Genomic DNA, 21,242 nt, shown 5'->3' on the forward strand with positions numbered 1-21,242 from the left:
TGCACGTGTCATAGGCTAAAGTACCGTGGCACCTGTGTCCAGTTCTTGGCCCCGCTCTTCAAGAGAGATGTTGAGGTGTTGGAGCGAGTCCAGAGGAGGGTGACCAAGCTGGGGAAGGGTCTGGAGGGTCTGACCTCCGAGGAACGGCTGAGGGAGCTGGGGGTGTTTAGCCTGGAGAAGAGGAGGCTCCGAGGTGACCTTAGTGCAGTCTACAACTACCTGAAGAGAGGTTATAGCGCAGTGGGAGTCGGCCTCTTCTCCCAGGCAACCAGCGCTAGGACAAGAGGACACAGCCTCAAGCTTGGCCAGGGGAGGTTCAGGTTGGACATTAGGAAGCATTTCTTCTCAGCAAGGGTCATTAGCCATTGGAAGGGGCTGCTCAGGGAGGTGGTGGAGTCACCATCTCTGGAGGGGTTGAAGAAAAGCCTGGCCATGGCACTTAGTGCCCTGGTCTAGTTGCCATGGTGGTGTCAGGGCAATGGTTGGACTCGATGATCCCAGAGGGCTCTTCCAACACGATTGATTCTATTCTATTTTCCGTGGCAGCCCCATACTTCATCATGCAAGAACAGGGACAGTAGAGATCCCAGAAAACAGCCCAGAAAGCCACCCGTGTCCTGGGCTGCATCCCCAGCAGCGTGGCCAGCAGGGCGAGGGAGGGGATTCTGCCCCTCTGCTCCGCTCTCGGGAGACCCCCCCTGCAGTGCTGCGTCCAGCTCTGGGGCCCCAACAGAAGAAGGACACGGAGCTGTTGGAGCGAGTCCAGAGGAGGCCACGGAGATGCTCCGAGGGCTGGAGCCCCTCTGCTCTGGAGACAGGCTGAGAGAGCTGGGGCTGTTCAGCCTGGAGAAGAGAAGGCTCTGGGGAGACCTTCTAGCACCTTCCAGTGCCTGAAGGGGCTACAGGAAAGCTGGAGAGGGGCTTTCTACAAGGGCATGGAGTGACAGGACGAGGGGGATCGGTTTTAAACTGAAAGAGGGGAGATTGAGATGAGATCTGAGGAAGAAATTCTTTGGTGTGAGGGTGGTGAGACCCTGGCCCAGGTTGCCCAGAGAAGCAGTGGCTGCCCCCTCCCTGGTAGTGTTCAAGGCCAGGTTGGATGAGGCTTGGAGCAACCTGGTCTGGTGGAAGGTGTCCCTGCCCGTGGCAGGGGGTTGGAACTGGATGGGCTTTAAGGTCCCTTCCAACCCAAACCAGTCTGTGATTCTATGATTCTGTGATTCTATGAAGAGGTGGGGAAATTTATCTTAAAAACTGGTGGAAGGAGCAATCAAAGTCCAGGAGTGACTCCTGGTACTCACTGCTTGCTGCTTGTGACCACCAGCTTCTACTGGCAGAAGACAAGACCCGTCCTCTCACGTGTCTTGGGCTTTCTACCACCCTCGCTAGGGGGGGACGCACCTTTTCCTTGCCTGTCTCTGCAGGCTGGGGCTGGCAGCGTGGCCGTGACACCTGCCCTGCCTGTACCTGCTTCTAATCAGCTTTTCTTTCCCTCGTTTTTCTGCCCCTCTAGAACTATGCTGCTATGAAACTGGTGAAACCTTTCAACTGAAGCTGTGCCTGGAAGGTCCGGTGCCTGCCTGGGGGTTCTGGAAGGAGGTTGAGGCTCTGCCCTGGATCACATCAGCAGATGGAGATGGAGGAGGAACCGCTTCTCTCAAGCCCTAGGCTGCTACCAAGATGGACATACCACTTACCCCGATGCAGTATGCAGAATCCCACCTACAGCACGTAAAAAAATACCTATTCTGAAATATTTCTTATTTTACCCCTTTGTCTTCTTTTTGTTTTTATTTTTCTTTGTTAAGCTGCTCTGATTTGTAAAGCTCCAACACCAGCTGCAAAACTGAAGCAGCACCTTCCTGTGCCTGTGTGGACAAAGATGTTGCAGACCTTAGAGGAGGAGCTGTGGGCTGCTGGCGTGGGCAGCACGTGTGAGCCAAAACCTCTCAGGTCCTGAGCTTTGTGCTCTGAACAAGCCTCAGTTTTGCTTTGCTGTGCAATGGGTATTATCTGGTTTATACATGTATGAAGTCTACTGAAGACAAAACGTGCTGCACAGCCCGAAACCTTGGGCTGATACTTTGAGTTTCCAAAGAGAGCAAAACTCACAAGATATAGGGAAAAGGCTGGGAGATGCCAAAGCTGGGCAGGACTTGGTGGTAAGTGGCTAAATCACAGAATCCCAGAATCAATCAGGTTGGAAGAGCCCTCTGGGCTCATGGAGTCCAACCATTGCCCTGACACCACCATGGCAACTAGACCAGGGCACTAAGTGCCATGTCCAGGCTTTTCTTAAACCCCTCCAGAGATGGTGACTCCACCACCTCCCTGGGCAGCCCCTTCCAATGGCTAAATTCCAAGCTTCAGACTATGGAATTAACTCCTTGATTTGTTTAATTCGGGGAGGAAAAAAAAGAGAAAAAAATGGCATCTGAGCGGCCAGAGATATACGAGCCATTGAGTTATTTTGTCATAATAGCAAATACAAAGAGTGCAATGACTTTTCCTGAAAAATCCTGTGAACACACACTTCATCTAGCTTTAGTGTTCCATTTTATTATAAACCTGGCCCACATTCCCTTTCCAATACATGGATTTTTTCTCCCTTCAGATACTTCCATTATGTATTAGTGTGACCTACTGAAGTTGAGCGAGTAATAGAGGTATAAAGCTCAGTCTCCCACCGAGCAGACGGCAGCTGCAGCAGGACGGGGATGGCAGTGTTGGGACATTGCTGTGTTCTGTCCCCTCTCTGCTGCTGCAATCAGATGGAGCCATGTGGACTAAGGAGATTTCTAGTGTTTTGTAGTGCTGGCTCGTGTCATGAGAGGATGCTAATCATCAGCATTAGTCTCAAATTTTCATCCTGCATCCACTCATCCTGCAAGGACACAGCCTCAAGCTTCACCAGGGGAGGGTCAGGTTGGACATGAGGAAGCATTTCTTCTCAGCAAGGGTCATTAGCCATTGGAAGGGGCTGCCCAGGGAGGTGGTGGAGTCACCATCTCTGGAGGGGTTTAAGAAAAGCCTGGACATGGCACTTAGTGCCCTGGTCTAGTTGCCATGGTGGTGTCAGGGCAACGGTTGGACTCGATGAGCCCAGAGGGCTCTTCCAACCTCATTGATTCTGTGATTCTGTGAACCATCTCCCAGAACAGGGGCATCAAGCATGAAAGCAAATGTCCTTTTTAGAGACAGCTCTCCTGCTGCTCCGGCACCACATGCCTTTTGCTACGGTCCCTCTGATGATAAATAGACCTTTCCCCGTTGCCCTTCAGCAGGACGAGACATGTCTTCCTTGGTTTCATTTGTCCGTGAGAGCTGTTGCTACTCAGCGTGACACATGAGAGCAAAGAGCAGTGAAAAGTGATCCTGAGGGATCAGAGTTTCTCAGGACAAACTGTGCTAATGCAAGCTCCTGCCCTGCTCCAGCAAGGCACTTAAGCCTGGGTTTAGCAGAAGGCAGGGGAAAAAAAAAGCACACGCCTAATTGCTTTGCTGGATTGGGATGTGATGCGTTGAGCATTAACTCCCTGGTTACTCAGTACTGTAACAGCACCCAGAGTGCACGGGGCAGCTCGCTGCCATGTGTGAAGATGGTGTCTTTGACCTGTCCTTGCTGCCGAGGTTTGGTTGATCCCATTCCCAAAAGCTTGAGCGGTGAAGTGGGCTCTGGGCTTGCACCCCCCAGGGTGGGTGTTTTGTTTTGCCAGCACAGTTAAATGCTTCATTTTTGTTTTTTTTCAGTCTTCACCTAGAACCCTCCCAACCCCATTTGCATCCACCGCCCACCATTTACCAGCCACTGTCAAACCACCAGGTCTTGGTCAACTTTTCTGTAACGCTTTCTCCCTGAGGTTCTGATGAGCTGAGGACAGACGTTGTTTGTGTTTGCACCTTTCTTAATGAGTTTGGGGGTTTATAGTTTATGAAAATGTTGGTGTGGTTGGTCCTTGCACCTCTTCCACCATGACCAGCTCTGCTGGAGGGTTGTCTGCATGTCTTCATGAGTGCTGGCACACCTTGCTGTCCTGTTGTGGTGGGAAATCAGGCCCATTATTTCAGTTCCTTGCCTCAGTTTGCAGAGACAGTGACATTTCCCATCTTGCTCTGTGACCTCTCCCTATTTCAGAAACAAAATCTTGGTACCAAGAGTCCTGAAGAGATGAGTGACCCATGCTTGAATGCAAAACACTGCTTAAATCTGCGTGCTCCTCACCCATCCTGTCACAACAGCCACTGTCTATCCCAGCTGAGACAAGCAACCCTACCAAAACACACTCGTGTGTTACCTCTCCAGAGCCTCTCCCATATTTTATCCCCCAGCAGCTCTTCCCTGACAAACTAGAATGGGTCATCAGTGATGTGAGAGCAGGATCCATTGCATGTGGATATGGAAAGGGTTCCATCCCTGCGTGCAGTCCTCCATGCTCCCAGTCCAGGCCCTAGGGCCAATTTTCATGCCAAGAAGACTCTGTGGGACTGTGGTGGGTAAAAGTAGGTCTGAGGGGCTGAAAGCACCAGCTCAGTCCCATTTGCACTGCTGCTTGAACAGCCACATCCATCTGTTGGCCTGACTGTGGGCCCTCTGTAGCTCGCTTCTCTCTCCCCACCAAAGCCAGCCAGGAGGTAGGACCTACATAAACTATTCCTTGTGGCTCCCTGTTATTCAGGAGTTTGAAATGCCTCAGAGATGTATGTATCACCTGTCTATGCCTTATATACAATAATGCACTGTGGTTACAAATGAAATGCTCTGAAACCTTCTGCTTCCTGGTGTGTTTTATTGTGTTGATAGAATTACAGCACCTCCCCTCTTTGGTGTGGGAACACGAAAATACAGCTGGGAGGAACAGGGCAGGGAAGTGGCGGTTGCTGTGCTCGTTTTCTCACCTCTCTGCTGCTGTTGCAAGGGGTGCAATGCTTCACAGAAGGTGTGGAGAAGAGAAGCATAGAATCACAGACTGGTTTGGGTTGGAAGGGACCTTAAAGACCATCTAGTCCAGCCCCCCTGCCCTTGGGGACACCTTACCAGACCAGGTTGCTCCAAGCTCCATCCAACTCTTCCAGGGAGGGGGCAGCCACAGCTTCTCTGGGCAACCTGGGCCGGGGTCTCACTACCCTCACAGGAAAGAATTTCTTCCTAATATCTAACATAAATCTACCCTCTTTCAGTTTAAAACCATTGCCCCTCATGCCTGGAGTAGCTGGACGGAGTGAACTCCGCAGCCTCTCACACCACACATCAGTGGGACCAACCGTGTCACCATGCTGAAGGCACGAGAGAGATGACCTCAAGGACGAGAGGAAATGGCCTCAAGTTAGGCCAGGGGAGGTTCAGGATGGATCTTAGGAAGAATTTCTTCACTGAAAAAGTCATTAGACATTGGAACAGGCTGCCCAGGGAGGTGGTGGAGTCACCATCCCTGGAGATGTTCAAAAAACATCTAGATGTGGCGCTTCAGGACATGGTTTAGCGGGCATGGTGGCATTGGGTCGATGGTTGGACTTGATGATCTTTTAGGTCTTTTCCAACCTTAACAATTCTATGATTCTATGATTCTATGACCCTTGCTGGGGAGGAGCAGGCGGCAGGAGACAAGAGGACAGGACTTGCCTGCATGCCTTCACCTGCCCATGCATCCGTGAGTGCAAAAGTTAATTGCAAAATGTTCCACCACTTGAACACTTGTGAAGTTTGTTTTTCTATTATTTCCTCAGCCTCCAACTTGATGTTGTGCATAATTTAAGGCTGGAGTTACGCAGTGTGTGAGCTCCTTTGGGGATGCCCTGACAACACCCCGTTGTGTTTCACACTGCCTGAACTCCCTTAACCTCCAGCGGGCTCGCTGGCACGTCCAGAAAAACCTAGCAAAAGAGCTGAACTGATATTTCTCTTCAATAATAACAATTTTGTAGTCATTGCCTGATCTTACTTGCTCTGGAGAGGTTTCCACCCAGGAGGGCGGCTTGCAACGAAGTGGTTTGAGGGGAGGGAGGTGGTGCAGGGGTGAGGGGGACGAAGGGTGGGAACCAGGTCAAGGCACTGCCATAAAAATGCTCTGCAAAGCCACTTGCAGTCGTGTTTGTTGGTTTAAGTTGATCTGTAGAGAAGACCATGTGGCCTCCTGCCCCCCAAGTCCATTAATTTTCAGATGGGAAGGTGGAGATAGCCCTGGCCTCAGGTGACACAACTCATTTCAGTCTTAACACGAGGTCTAACCCCTTAAAACACTCCCAGACCCAGAAGGGTGTTTACTGCTCCTGGAATGTCCTCCCTGGTAGAGGCAAGCACGGAGGGGGTTATGATGAGTATGAAGGCTGCTCTGTTGGCTCTGGAGCTGCTGGACCGATAGCCTGAGCTTTCTATCAGCCTGCTCCATGGATAGCACCGTGCCATCACTGCCGGGACAGTCGCCAGCTCTGGCCGTGTTGCTGCAGTCTGTCTTCATCCCAGACAAGCCCAACGTCACGCACTTGGGGGGTGAGCTGTGGTGATCTGTGCATCGTGCCTTCTGGGCTCTGCACCGAGTGAGGATGGAGACACCCAAGCAATGGGGCGTGAAACTACTGTGGCTTCATCTCTGCTGTGCATCAGCTTCCAGAAGGTAAATGAGCTTTTTTTGCCCCATCTGTTTTTCTCATTCACGTCCCAGCCTCCTCAAATCACCAACGCTTTCAACACGCTTCGCAGCAGAGCAGGCTCAGTGCCGTGAAACTTTCTTTTACCTTTGAGTGTAACTTGGTCTCTGCTTTGGCCTTTGGCGTTAGACATCAGGAAGCATTTCTTCTCAGAAGGGGTCATTAGCCATTGGAAGGGGCTGCCCAGGGAGGTGGTGGAGTCACCATCTCTGGAGGGGTTTAAGAAAAGCCTGGACATGGCACTGAGTGCCCTGGTCTAGTTGCCATGGTGGTGTCAGGGCAATGGTTGGACTCGATGAGCCCAGAGGGCTCTTCCAACCTCATTGATTCTGGGATTCTGTGACTCCAGGCAGTGTCAGGGCTCCTTGTCCATCAGGAGGAACACCGTATAGCTGTACCGACTACCAGGCAAGTCAAACAGGGTCCCCTGTCACTGCATGGTGGGTGTCCCAGCTTGTCCTCCTGCAGCTCCTGGGACAGCAACAGCCTGTACATCCATGAAGCTGCTCTCCAGCGCTGCTGGTGGAGTCATAGAATCACAGAATCGTTTTGGTTGGAAAGGACCTTTAAGAACATCAAGTCCAACCACTAACCAGCCCTGCAAAGCTGTGAGGGGGCACGGGGGTGAGAGCAGTCGTTTGTTACACTGTGGATGGCTTAACTCTGCCATGGGCTGAAGTTTAGGGTGTCAGAGATTGTTTCTACCAAAGCCTTTGGGTCCTGTACAAGTCCCTGACGGGGTGAGGAGGCAGAAGTGCACCTTAACCAGGTTTTCTGCTGGAAAGCTCCAGATCAGAACTACTTGAGGTGATAACTACTGGGCACTTAAGATTAGTTTTTACAGTTGTTGATGCTATGATAGCAACACAAATTGTAATGCAGGAGATGCTGGTGTTACCAGGGGCTCACTCAGGAGTCAGGCAGCTGTGGTGCTGGGAGCTGGGAGCAGAAAAGTGGTCACCGTCTCCACAGAATTAAAATAATCTGTTCCTCTCAGGCAATGCTCTGAATGGGGATTGGAGTAAGTCAGTGGCACAGCCATAGCTATTTTTCTCCACATAGGTGTTAGGTTTTATGGGTTCCATATCTTCTCTCTGCTCCCAGTGACACCTTGGCACCATCTCTGGAGAACATCTAGCGACCAGCTGTGTCTGTGCCCTCAAGATCTGGTGCTTAAGGCTTCTGTTCATCCATCCTGGCTGCAGCAACCTTCTGTCCCAGGCAAAGTCAGTGTCTCACAGCTCTGGCACTGCCAGCAACCAGCCCATTGCCCTGTGAGTGTGCAGGCACTTGTCCTTCTTTCCATGGGCATCTCCTCAGGCTGCCATCTCACGCAGCCCTACCTGTGTGCTAGATGTCTGGCTTTGGTTTCAGGCCACGTGCATGATCATCCAGGCTCTGAGGTGATAAAATAATCCCAGTAAAGGGTGGCTGTGGTTGAATGACTGTCACACTGCCCAAACCCTCTTTTGCCCGAGGCAGTGGGCACAGACAGACCGTCTGCTCCCTTGGCCTCCAGGGAAGGGGGGTCAGCATTGGGAGTGGGAAGCGTATTCCCTCCTTGCAGCATTTGCAGTGCTCAGCCGGTGCAGGATCAAGACATCAAAGTGCCTTGTCCTGCTTCACAGTCCTGGAGGAGTCATTTTGTGTTCAGTCTTTAGGAGCTGATGGGATCCAGCTGAGATGTTTATTTGTGGTTGAGTGAATCCCATCAACAAGTCTGGAGAGCATGGACTGAAAATTTCTTATCCCCTCAAACTATGGCTCTAGGACACTATGGCCGAGGCACAAGAACAAGGAAAGAAGGAAACATGACTGTGATCCAGGTTGGCATGTTTACACCCTCGTGTGAACTTGTAGCCACAGGACAAAGTGGAATCTCAAAACAGGACCCTGAGTGGGGCTGAGAATTTCTGTGCAGGGCAAGGACTTTCCCCATTACGTAGCAAATATAATGCTAAATGATTACAAAACAAGTTATACAAGAGCATCAGCACTGCAGGGTTTAATGTGCCCTTTGTCACTTCTCTACCCTCCTGCTGGATCAGAGGCAGGACATGAGGGCAAATGGTTCCTCAGGCCTGGAAGGTGCTGCCTACATGCCATGTCATGAAAGAATTGTGCAAAGAAAACATGGAAGTCAATGAATGAAGGTCCCACATTTTGACCTGAACCCATACCACAACAAGGAGAGGTGCCTTGTGCTCTCTTTCCATCATGCCCACAAGGTTTTAAGGCACAGAAAGGTCTCAGCCACATCTGTCTCACAGTAGTGGTCATGGCATCTCCTCCCCTTGTCTTCAGCAATATCTGCCCACTGAATCTCAAGGATCATGTGCTTTCTGTCCACGCTTTGGGCTACAGCTGTAGTACAAAGAGTCCACGCTGTGCCTGGGGTAGGATGAACCAGGCTTGTCCTCATCTCAACCCTGTCCACCCAGTCCATGGGGAAGAGACTGAAATTATCCATGTTTCATCTCCCCACAGCTGGAGTGCTGTGGTCTTCAGGCTCAGGCAATATTTTAGCAAGGGCCTGAAGACTGAGAGTGCGGACAGAGGGTGAGTCTGGTCTGAGAGATGAGCTGGGATGTGTACCAGGCTACAGCAGTGGAGATGCCTTCAAATTCAGGTTGGACATTAGGAAGAATTTCTTTTCAGAAAGGGTTATTAGACATTGGAATGGGCTGCCCAGGGAGGTGGTGGAGTCACCATCTCTGGAAGGGTTTAAGAAAAGACTGGACATGGCACTTAGTGCCATGGTCTAGTTGACCTGGTGGTGTCAGGGCAATGGTTGGACTCGATGATCCCAGAGGTCTCTTCCAACCTGGTTGATTCTGTGATTCTGTGTGATTCTGTGTGTGACGACAACAAGAGTGTTCCTCTAAGCCCTGGGTGCCCAGGCTATACCTTCTCTTTGCTTTCCTCCTCGCTTTGGTCTTTTCCCTCTCTCTCCTCCACCATCTCCTCCTTTTTCACTTGTGGTTTGCCATCAGTTTGTGTCCAGACCTCATCAAAGTCTGCCATCCCAGGAGGAGTGGAGAATTACAGCCTCACAAATTAGGAAAGCCCCAGCTCTCACAAAGCCAGCCTCCCTCTCCCTCTTCATCCTTCTTCTCGGAACATGTGTGAAATTCATCTGTTCTCCTACCTCCAGACGATGGGACCTTTCAGTGGTTTTCTCTGGAACAGCATAATCCCATGTTTATGAAAAGCATGAAGCCAGGGCACTTAAACTGGATCAAGTGCCTGGGGCCAGCTTGGCAGCTGGTGGAGGAGGCAGCAGCCTCTTTATCCTCTTTTTCTGTCCTTTGGAGCAGAGTCAAGGTTGTACTTCGGTCTGAAGCAAATAAAGACAAATAAGATTTGGTGGATATGGAAAAGGGGGAAAAAAAACCCTGAACAAGCAAGAGATTTATGGTTGCTGTTTGCCAATGAAAACACAGTGGGGAGAGTCATCTGCTTGCAGTGTAGATGGCTGTAGGCTGGAAAACAAAGCCTGGATTGATTGTCTTCTTCTATAGTCAAGAGGGAACAATTGGCACCTGTTGGGATGAGTCACAGCAGCTGAAGACAATGTCTCAAAGTGGTGGGCTGGATCTGTCCTGGGACTTGGAGCTGCCCAGTGACTCTAGAGGGACAGGAAGGTCATCAGTGTGGCTTTTCAGTCTATCTCTCCAATGCTGGAAGTCCAGCAAGGTGCCACCCAGCCCAGCTCCAGTGGAGCTCCCCTCACCGTAGCACGCTGCCGCCCATCCCTTCTGTGTTACCCCGGGACTGTGAGCATCTGGAGTCAGGCCCCTCCAAATTATTACTTTTTTTAGAACTTATGCAATATGAGAAGAGAAATTAGAAAGAATAATGTAAAAGCTACTTTTTTTTTTCTTTCCTAGCTGTCTGAGTAATCAGGGATTTGAACTTCCAAGATTTTCCCTAAAAATACACACATTTTCATATGAGAACTGCCATTCTGACATTTCCTTCAACTCCAGCACTGGCTCTTTTAAGAAATACCAGAAAACACAAATCTTATGGGCAATGGAGACAGCTGGTATCATCTTCCTCGTGGTTTGAACATGGGAAACCACACAGTAATGTTGGAGACCTTTACTAATCCTCAAATGGTTCATAAAGAATGAAACCTTGAACGGATAGTCCCCTCCTTCCCACCTCCACCATCCATCTCAACCAGGCAATGGGGGAAATCAGCACAAAATGGGGACCTGGCCCCATATGGTCCATTCTGGGCAACTTCAGCCTTCCTGCAAAACTAGAGGGTAGGGAGTCAGCCAAGGACCAGGAGCAAATGCAGGGAAGACATATGAGGGATCTGGGAGAATGGAGATTCTTTGTAGGAAGAGATTGGAAGATGTGGGGTTGTTTAGCCCAGCAAGAAGCAGAGTCCAAGGACAGTCTGACAACCACAAACCACACTAGAGTAAATCCCAGCCAAGGAGAAGAGCTTAAAGAAAGTGTTGGCATAAGAGATAAAATAGAGAGAAAATGGCTCCGGATAAATTCAGGCTTTTTTTGCAGCTAAAGCATCAGTTGAGGTCATGTTGGGTCTTGACCTTTCCTCAAGGTTGGACCATCCTCCATGATGCTTCATATCCCCATGCCTCAGGCTTTCCACCACAAAGGGGTCGCTGCTTGAGGCTCAGCTGTGAGCTGTAAAGCCCTCAGCTCCTGCTGGGTTCACCCAGTGTAACAGGATCTGCTTTTTAGCTGCTCAACAGCTCCAGCTGTCAGTTTTCTTGTCCCCGGGATGCTCATTACTGTCTCCAAAGGAAAGATATTCTGCTAAACAGGGACACTCTCACTATAAATCTGGTTCCAAGCATGCAACAAGATTGGATAAAAGCAAGTTTAACTATGTGCTAACCTCCTCCTAGCAAAGCAGAACCCATCAGACACTTCCAGTCTGGAAACCACCACACGGATGGTTCAAGTGGCTGTGGCTGGTTGCACTGGGGCGTGCCCCACCGTATTGCATTCAAACTGAAAAAGCCATGGAGGACTGGTGTGAAGTGGAGGACGGGTTTTGTTCACTTCATCCATCGCAACTGAAGTTCATGAAGAACTAAAGCCTGAACTTGGATGGTTCGGAGCTCCACCGGTGAGGGCAATTGTCCATCGTCCCCTCGCCTTCCTCATGGCATTGGGAAAATTCCCCTTTGCTAAGCTCTAGGCTCTTCTGAGCTCTTGCTCTGTAGACCCACGTGAAGCCACAGGCTTGCATTGGGCCACGTGGACATTGCAAGCCCTTTGGTCCAAGCCCTATCCAGTCTCACCCTGCCGAGGAGAAGCAAAGACTAGAGAGGGTCTGGAGCAGGAAATCCCTTTCTGGTGTGCTGGCGGGTGTGTGAGACATGCCAGGCTGCCTGATTCAGTGAGGTCTGCTTGCTATTAGAGTGCAGGAGACCAGCTGAAGCGCTGGAGACCATTAAATGCTACTTTTCAGTAACTTTTGGAACTGGCTGTTTATTTTTATATACGGCGAGCTGTGCGATGAACACCGCAGAAGAAATAAAAGCAAAGGAAAAGCAGCTCGTGGGTTGCAGGATGGAAAAACATCAGACTATCAAACATGTCTTCCCTTCTCCTACATCCCAATTGTAGAAGGCCCCGGAACAGATATATCAGCTTCTTCATCACCTCGACATAATGGAGTATCCAGACTCCGTGGCTGAAATGTCAATAATTTGTGCAGGGGGAAATGTGTTTTTTAGCTTACCTGGGAAAGATTGCCTGGAGCATGGCTGGCAGTAGGCATATGGATCCTCCATCCAAGCCTACCACCTAGGAGGCCTCAAAACAGGGCTAAAAGAGATGAAACAAACCACAGAATCAACCAGGTTGGAAGAGACCTCATGGATCATCGAGTCCAACCGTTGCCCTGGCACCACCATGGCAACTAGACCAGGGCACTAAGTGCCATGTCCAGTCTTTTCTTAAACCCCTCCAGAGATGGTGACTCCACCGCCTCCCTGGGCAGCCCCTTCCAATGTCTAATGACCCTTTCTGAAAAGAAATTCTTCCTAATGTCCAACCTGAAATGGTTTGAAGCCTCTCAAGCCTATCAAGACATTAGGAAGCATTTCTTCTCTCCCCCATCAAACATGTTACTAACATTTATTTTTATTTTTATTATTATTATTATTATTATCATAGAATCATAGAATGGTTTGGGTTGGAAGGGACCTTAAAGATCATCTAGTTCCAACCCCCCTGCCATGGGCAGGGACACCTTCCACTATAATATTATTATTATTATTATTATTATTATTATTATTATTGTTACTGCAACTAATTATCTTCTTTCTTATGTTTTTCCATCTGAAAAATGAGGCTAAAGCAGTCAGACCAAACGTCTATCTTGCTCAGGTAGTTGCTGCTTTTTATATGGCACTTGCTGCTTTTTATATGGCACTTGATAGACCTTTCCAACTACAGCTGAGATTTTTTTTTTCTTGATGAAACAAAGAGTATGAACTTAAACTCACTGCTGATTGGCCAAATTGAAAACTCAACGTTTTTCTCAGTGAAGTGAAAAAAAGAATTAAAAAAACCCTTTCAAATCCCTTTCAGATTGACGGGAAAAATAAAAAAAATTAAAAAAACCCCTCCACTTAATAAAAACATAGCTAAATTTTAAACTTGACTAAACTTAACTTATTTAAACAATTATAAACTTTAAAAGGGATAGACCAAAAATGCTAAAGTTAAAAGCAAAACTTTTAAAAAAAAACCTTTAAAAATTGCTCGCAGGCAAATTCTGAAACAAAAGGAAATGTTTGAGGGTTGCAATTTTTGGTAAAATATTTTGACTTTCTCTGTTCCCCTCCCATTTGCCCCAGCCTTGTCTGACTGCATTTTTTAGGACAACTTCTGAGGACCCAACAATGATGGAGTGGTGGTACCACACTTTGGTGGCAAGGGGAAGCCGACACACGTAGGATATATAGTGATTTTCCCACACGGATGTTTAAGCGTGAAGGAAGAACTCAGCCTCTGGAAATCGCAAGCAAATGGACCTGGGGGAAGGAGGTGACTGGAGAGGGAGTGGGAAAAGCCTGGAAATACCCTGAGGATGGGTTGTAAAGAGGCAGAAGGTAGATGGTGGCCATCTCAGCACCCTTCCTCCATGGGGAGGGTGGGCTGGGGGAGCATCCCAGATGCTGTGGAGCAGGAGGGTGAAAGAGTCTTGAAAATTATCCAATTATCCAGCCTCTTTTAGCCTGGTGTGAGGTTTAATTCTGAGTCATGACAGCCCTATGGCAAGGGCGAGTTGGCCTGAAAAGTGCCTTGGGCATAAGGCAGAAGATTGCATGGGGGATAAGGTCATGTGAGGCTCTCCCTCTACAAAATGGTCATTAGGTGGGTTTTGAAACTTCCTGAAATCTGGATCAATTGGATTTTTGCTGCCATTTAACCAGTTTGTGTCCCTCTGGCAGCACCCACACTGGTTGCTTGTCCCATCTTGTGCAAAGATGGGACTAGTCTAGTTGTGTCTAGTTGACAGGGTGGTGTCAGGGCAACGGTTGGACTCGATGATCCCTGAGGTCTCTTCCAACCTGGTTGATTCTGTGATTCTGTGAACACAGTGTGGAGAAGTTCAGCAAGGTGGAAAAAAATGGATATTGTGGCTGTAGGACTCAGATCACAATGAGGGGTAGGTCACAACTGGGCTGCTTGAGTGAGCAGGAAAATATCTGAAAGCCAGAGCCAGGGTGAGAAGTGGCAGTGGTGGGACACAAGAGGTTGTTCCAGTGGCTGCTTTCAACCCACCATCTGCTTTTCAAATCCAGGACAGGGTGTCCTTCTGTCCCCGTCCCATGAGCCTGGTGGAGCAGGAGGGCATGGGCTCACTGTGGGACTTCTTGCTAATCTTGCTTGCTTCCCACCTTCCTACCAAAACCACCCAGTGAACTCAGTGCTGAGGGAAAAGCCTGGTCTGTATCGGTAGCAAGAGAGGGAGAACAAGGCCAAGGAGGGGATGAGGATGGACAAGGAAAGGGGAGGTTTATCACCGACAGAGTTAAAACAGTTGAGACCTTTCCCCCCACCTCCTCACCAAACCGTTCCAGCACAGTAAATCATCCAGACCTTGACGAGAAGAGAGTTGCCAACTTGGACAAAAGACTAATTGCCATGATAGGAGTCCAGTGGCTCCGGTTGGGGATTTGGGGTAATTGAAGTCGGGTCTGGGTTTACATAAATGTTATGCCAAGTTAATGCATGAATGAAGACCTGCGCTGTGCGCCTTTATGAGGTCCGTGATCCTGCTGATGGCCTGCCAACACCGCCGACACCCGGACCTCCAAAAGGAGGGCTGGGGGGCCCTGAACGCTGCCGTGTTTTACAGTAACAATAAAACTCCCTAATGAAGAAAAGAAAATGTATACTCACTGCTTTGATCAACGTGAAAGCCGTGCACACACATCTCGATGGCTCCTACAAGGGAACCAGTGGGGAGGGAAACCGCTGCGGGGCTGGTGGAGGAAAGGGTTTTGTTCCTTGGTAGCAAACAGCTACTGCTAAGAGGAGCAAAATATTCGCTGGAGGAAGATAAAAAGAGGCAGATACCACCCAAGACAGACCCTGCTGTGGCAGACTGTGGCTGCGGCCCTGGGAAGACCTTGTGGTGCTTCCCACTGGGTCAAGAGGGAGCAGGAGGTGGCCTGTGCCTCTCCTGATGTCTGAGCTTTGCTTGAGAGGGAAAAATCTGCGATCTGAGATGCAGGAACAACAGGACACAGCAGAAGAAGGAGGGAGAGGAGAGCCCATCTGGTATGCTCACCTGGGGCAGGAGCAGAGCTTGGCATGGTGCTCCCATCCCCAACCTGAAATGGTTTGAGAGGTGGGATGTCTGAGTCTTGTTAGCTGCTCCACAGTCTAACAAGAACAGATTGATTTCTGTGTGTTTTCATTTCCAACAAAAATATTTTTCTCTTCTCTCTTCTCTTCTCTTCTCTTCTCTTCTCTTCTCTTCTCTTCTCTTCTCTTCTCTTCTCTTCTCTTCTCTTCTCTTCTCTTCTCTTCTCCTCTTCTTTCTCCTCTTTCTCCTCTCCTCTCCTCTCCTCTCCTCTCCTCTCCTCTCCTCTCCTCTCCTCTCCTCTCCTCTCCTCTCCTCTCCTCTCCTCTCCTCTCCTCTCCTCTCCTCTCCTCTTCCCCATCTCCCTCTCCATCTCCTTCCCCTTCCCTTTCCCTTTTATCTTCCCCTCTTTTTAAAGCAACTGATTTCCAGACAGACCCTCTCACAACATCTGTATCCCAAAGAGAACAGCTCTGGGTCAGTTTGAAGGAACCAGGATGGGTGACCAGACTCAAGGAGAACGTGACGGGCAGAGGGCCAGGTGGGAGGTGAAACGGTAGGAAAAGGTCTAGGACACAGTGAGGAAGAGGAGGAGAGGGACTGCCAATGTTTTCCCACTGGAAACACACTGGGAGCTCATGGGTATCGTCAGTGGAGGGGTCAAAGAGTAGATGGCAGTTTGCACAAGAACCTCCTTCTCTTTGAGCTCATTTATGGCTCCTTCAACATGGGCCTTGGAGCAGCTCAGGCTCACGAGATGAATCCCCCCGGCCTTCATGGAGGGAAGGTCTCAGCCAGTGCCAGGCAAAACACTGGGATTTATTTGGGTTTTTCTTTTTTATTTTGGTAGCAAATTGAAATTTGGTAAAACACAGACTTTCTCCAAATAGAGTTTGGTGTCACCAGGCTGCTCGTTTGGGAAAAAAAGCTTAAAAATAAAACAAGAAAAGAAAAAGAAGCACGTTTGAAAATGTGGAATGACTTTGTTTAGACCTTTTCGGGAACAAAACATTTTGATGTCCTGATGTGAAGCAAGTCCCTGTTTTGAAATTTCCTCCAAGTTATTTTAAGAACATTAAAAAAAAAACCTGTCTTGAGATTGAAAGAAAACATTTCATTTCTGGTAGAATTAATTTTAAAGAGTGGGTTTTTTAGAATTGCTGGTGAACTGGAAAATTCATTATTGGTTCGACTTGCCTTGTTGCCCCTGTGGGAAAACGCAGTCCAGGGACATGAAATAATTTATCCAGCAACTGTCAGAGCTGGGACTTGAATTCATGTTGTCAAAATTCTAGTTAAATATACTAGCTGGGAACACACCGTTTTGATCCGGGTATTAAGCTCGGAGGTGAGGCATTGCCCTGCTGTCCGCACCAGGCTGCCTTGCCACGTCTTTCTCTCCAGCTGTTCGGGGCATATCAAACCCCTGAGGTCAAGCTGTGTCATCTGAAACGTGGTGGGTTTCAATTCTGTTCCCCCCGCCCCGGCTTTATATAATAATAATAATAAAAAAAGGGATCCTGAGAATTTTTAAAACCTGTTAATCATTTCCATCCCCTTCGCTAACTCAGAATAATAATAATCATCATCGTATCGATGGCCCTGGGGCATTTGCCTTGGCTTGCGTGATGGTGGAGATGGTCCAAAATTCAGCTGAGCCATACAGCACGTTGGGGAACGTTTCCTTCAGCTCCTCCAGCAGCTTTGATGGGAGCCCCGTAGCGAGGTGAACCCCCAGCACCCCACATCCCCCCCCCCCGCCTTGCTTTGCAAATGAGTAAGAGCCAGTTTTTACCCAAATAGAGCAGCCTGGCTGCAGGTAAAGTGAAACGGCAAATTAATTACGCGGTGAGGACAACGAGGTCACAGAATCACAGAATCAACCAGGTTGGAAGAGCCCTCTGGGGTCATCGAGTCCAACCATTGCCCTGACACCACCATGGCAACTAGACCAGGGCACTAAGTGCCATGTCCAGGCTTTTCTTAAACCCCTCCAGAGATGGTGACTCCACCACCTCCCTGGGCAGCCCCTTCCAATGGCTAATGACCCTTGCTGAGAAGAAATTCTTCCTCATGTCCAACCTGACCCTCCTCTGGCGAAGCTTGAGGCTGTGTCCTCTTGTCCTAGCGCTGGTTGCCTGGGAGAAGAGGCCGACTCCCACTCCACTACAACCTCCCTTCAGGTAGTTGTAGACTGCACTAAGGTCACCTCTGAGCCTCCTCTTCTCCAGGCTAAACACCCCCAGCTCCCTCAGCCGTTCCTTGTAGGTCAGACCCTCCGGACCCTTCCCCAGCTTGGTCACCCTCCTCTGGACTCGCTCCAACACCTCAACATCTTTCTTGAAGTGTGGGGCCCAGAACTTGTTAACCTTGTCAAGCTGATGAGAGCAGGAGAGCTACTGCGGACTCCTGGGGTCCGGGGGGTGTTGGGGTGGGGGCAGAGTCCTGCTGCCGTCAGCATTTGCCACAACAGTGATTTGCACTTTACCTGCAGAGGTGAAGTCTTGGATGCTGATGGGAAAAACCTCCCCTCTGAGCCGCCCGTGTCTCTGCAACCTCAGGACATGCAAAGCTACTCTTATGTGATGAAAACAAGCACGGGAGCAACCTAGACTTAACCTTGGTGCTACTCAGATATATTTACCTGAAGAAAAAATGAAAATAGTGATGCTCTTGGGAGAAGGAAGCCTCCACTGTCCTCCATTGGGCCACTTTATTACTCTGCTAATGAATTACAAAGGCTTCATGACTCGTTTTGGCACCCACAGTTGAGTTTACCAGGAGTCTTTGCCACCGCTGCCTTTCTGATTCCCTCCAGACAGGGTAACACATGCACACAGGCTCACACATATCCAATATTCATTGCTAACAAGGCTTTGCTTCTCTCTCAGACGTGGGAGCTGATGTCCTCACTGCGGTCCTCGGGGACGCTCAAGGGGAAATTCAATTCTGCACCCGCGGCGGGTAAGTAACGAATGGTAGCAATCAGCCCGGCAGCCCCTATATTAGCTGGTGTGATATTAAAGTCAGCATATTTCACACTTAATTTTGGAATGTGCTGCAGACTCTTGGTTTTAATTGGAAATGCCGTGTGAATGTTGTGGAGATGTGAAAAGGTGTGTATTTTGGCCCTTGAAAAGGTGTGGGAGAGAACCTGAGATCTCGTGGGAAGCACACGAGCTGGGCTTTTCTGCTCAAGCTACCAGTAACAAAGTGGGTACGAGCAACCTGTGAACAGCCTGCACTGGGTTCCCGTGCTAAGGAGCGGAGCAGGTCCCTTCACACCTCTTAAAATTCTGTTTCTGGGCTGTCGCACCCTCTGCTGATGATCATCGGCTCACATGTTGGAGGTGCTTTCACAACCACGAGGGCAAGAAATGTGAAAAGTGGCATGGTCTGCGGGCAATGAAGCTTTAAAGTGTGTGGAAGTCCTTGAACGTGTTCCCTACAGAGTCAAATGTTCTCAGTCCAGTCACCAGGTAGGGAAGCAGGTGTTACCTATATATATACACACACATATATAATATGGGGGTCCAGAGGAGGGCGGCCAAGCTGGTGAAAGGTCTGGAGGGTCTGACCTCCGAGGAACGGCTGAGGGAGCTGGGGGTGTTTAGCCTGGAGAAGAGGAGGCTCAGAGGTGACCTTAGTGCAGTCTACAACTACCTGAGGGGAGGTTGTAGCGGGGTGGGAGTCGGCCTCTTCTCCCAGGCAACCAGCGCTAGGACAAGAGGACACAGCCTCAAGCTTGGCCAGGGGAGGTTTAGGTTGGACATCAGGAAGCATTTCTTCTCAGCAAGGGTCATTAGGCATTGGAAGGGGCTGCCCAGGGAGGTGGTGGAATCACCATCTCTGGAGGTGTTTAAGAAAAGCCTGGACATGGCACTTAGTGCCCTGGTCTAGTTACCATGGTGGTGTCAGGGCAATGGTTGGACTCGATGATCCCAGAGGGCTCTTCCAGCCTCTTCCAACAGCTCCTCTGGAGGACCTTCCTCTCTCTACCTGGCTGTCCTGCTGTGCAATGACCTTTTCTTCTCCTAGGATGGAAGAAGAACCTCTCCAGAGGTGTGAGTATCACCCAGAGAGCTGATCCTGCTCCTAAAATGATACTCAGGTATGAGTATGCACTAGGGAGCTTCTCCGGCTACTAAAATGATGCTCAGGGCTTGCTGATGCTATGGATCTGATGAGCTTCATATGATGGTGACTGGGCTCTTCAAAACCACATTGGGGTGCATCTCCTCTCTGCTGGCTGGAGAAGGAGCCCAGGGAACTAGTTCACATGGGGCCATGGACCCTGTAGATGTCTAAAACTGTGTGTAATGACCTGTGTGTTTTTGCTAAAGGGTCTCTGTGCGAGAAACCTGAGTAGTTGCGATGAGAGATCTTCTAAATAGGACATTTTGGCATAAATCCCCACACCTTACCCGAGTCCCAGTGTACAAACTTCTGTATCTGGGCTATAATCTGCCTGGCCACACCTCTGCTTTTGGGTGCCTCTCCCAGTTGTTGTACCAAGGACACCCCAGCACCGCTCGAGCTGGCAGGGGGTTTACACGGGTAAGCACAGCTCAGCGTCTGTTCCCACTGGTTTCCCGCAGCGACTTCTCCCATTCACACCCTTCCCTGCTCCAATGAGAGCAGATTTCCCCTCTCTGCCTTCATCAAGGCCCTTGGAAGAGCAGCATGGCTCTTTTTAGCTGCCTCTGTCTCTATTTTTAAGCCTCCTGAGGACAAGCCTGTATAAGGAAGAGAAGCCCAGCTGTAAGGGGAAACCAGAAGAGAAGGTGCCAAGCAGACTTTGGTCTCAAATTTATGCATAAAAATCTCTCAGAAATTGGTTCCAGATAAGGGGTGACCTATTCGGTTTGACAGCTGCGCCTAGAACAGCTGCCACCACACCAGCCCCGAGTACATCCAGATGTGCCACCCCCCTCCACCACGCTGTGGCCAGAGCTGTGAAACTTTCCACCCTTACTATGCTCCCCAGTGCCAGAAGGAGCCTGGGACTAGACGTGCTGACATGATGGATGGCTTGTTTCTTTGTCCCAGTCTCTGGAGAGGTGATATTTTTGGGTGCTGGGAACATCTTGAGAGCTTGGTTCTCAGCGACATGGCGTTAACGTCAGCTATCTAATTTCTCCAGAGTGAAACGGGCCAGACTTCCAGAAGACTTTCCCCATCTTCATTGCTACCTGTGCTGAATGACCACTGTCAAGCACCTTGTTCCCTACTGCCTTGGTGCTTCTCCATCTGTCTCCTCTGGGTGGACCTGCAAGTTCTTTGAGGTCTGGACTCTTGCACCTAGCACCTGGGAGAGCTTTGACTTGGGTTAGAGCATCTAGGAGCTACTGTAGAATAACATGAATGAACTCATCTGGTGGGCAACTACCACGCAGCAGTGGAAATAAGCCTGTGTTTAGGAGATTACAAATATTTCTGTGGTTAAAAATAAAATAAACACACCGTAAAAGACAGCCCATCAAATAGTAATTTCTAGAGATTTCTGCCATCCAAGAAACGCTGCCTATTTCTGCTCCCATGCCATACTAAGCTGCCTCTTCTTTCTCAAGTTTCATTTAGACATTAGGTTCAGGTTGGACATTAGGAAGCATTTCTTCTCAGCAAGGGTCATTAGCCATTGGAAGGGGCTGCCCAGGGAGGTGGTGGAGTCACCATCTCTGGAGGGGTTTAAGAAAAGCCTGGACATGGCACTTAGTGCCCTGGTCTGGTTGCCATGGTGGTGTCAGGGCAATGGTTGGACTCAGTTATCCCAGAGGGCTCTTCC

General features: G+C 49.5%; 1 protein-coding gene across 1 annotated transcript in view; it reads left to right on the forward strand.

Moving 5' to 3' along the window:
• Positions 1–1,774, forward strand: part of DYSF (dysferlin) — a 107,499-nt gene extending 105,725 nt beyond the window's left edge. Inside the window, 1 exon segment of the mRNA XM_068402998.1 lies at positions 1,514–1,774. Coding sequence (XP_068259099.1) covers positions 1,514–1,552 — 39 coding nt within the window. The 3' untranslated portion in view covers positions 1,553–1,774.
• The last annotated feature ends 19,468 nt before the right edge of the window (positions 1,775–21,242 follow it).

The sequence above is a fragment of the Nyctibius grandis genome, chromosome 6 (assembly GCF_013368605.1).
Source record: "Nyctibius grandis isolate bNycGra1 chromosome 6, bNycGra1.pri, whole genome shotgun sequence".
In the NCBI taxonomy this organism is placed as follows: Eukaryota; Metazoa; Chordata; class Aves; order Nyctibiiformes; family Nyctibiidae; genus Nyctibius; species Nyctibius grandis.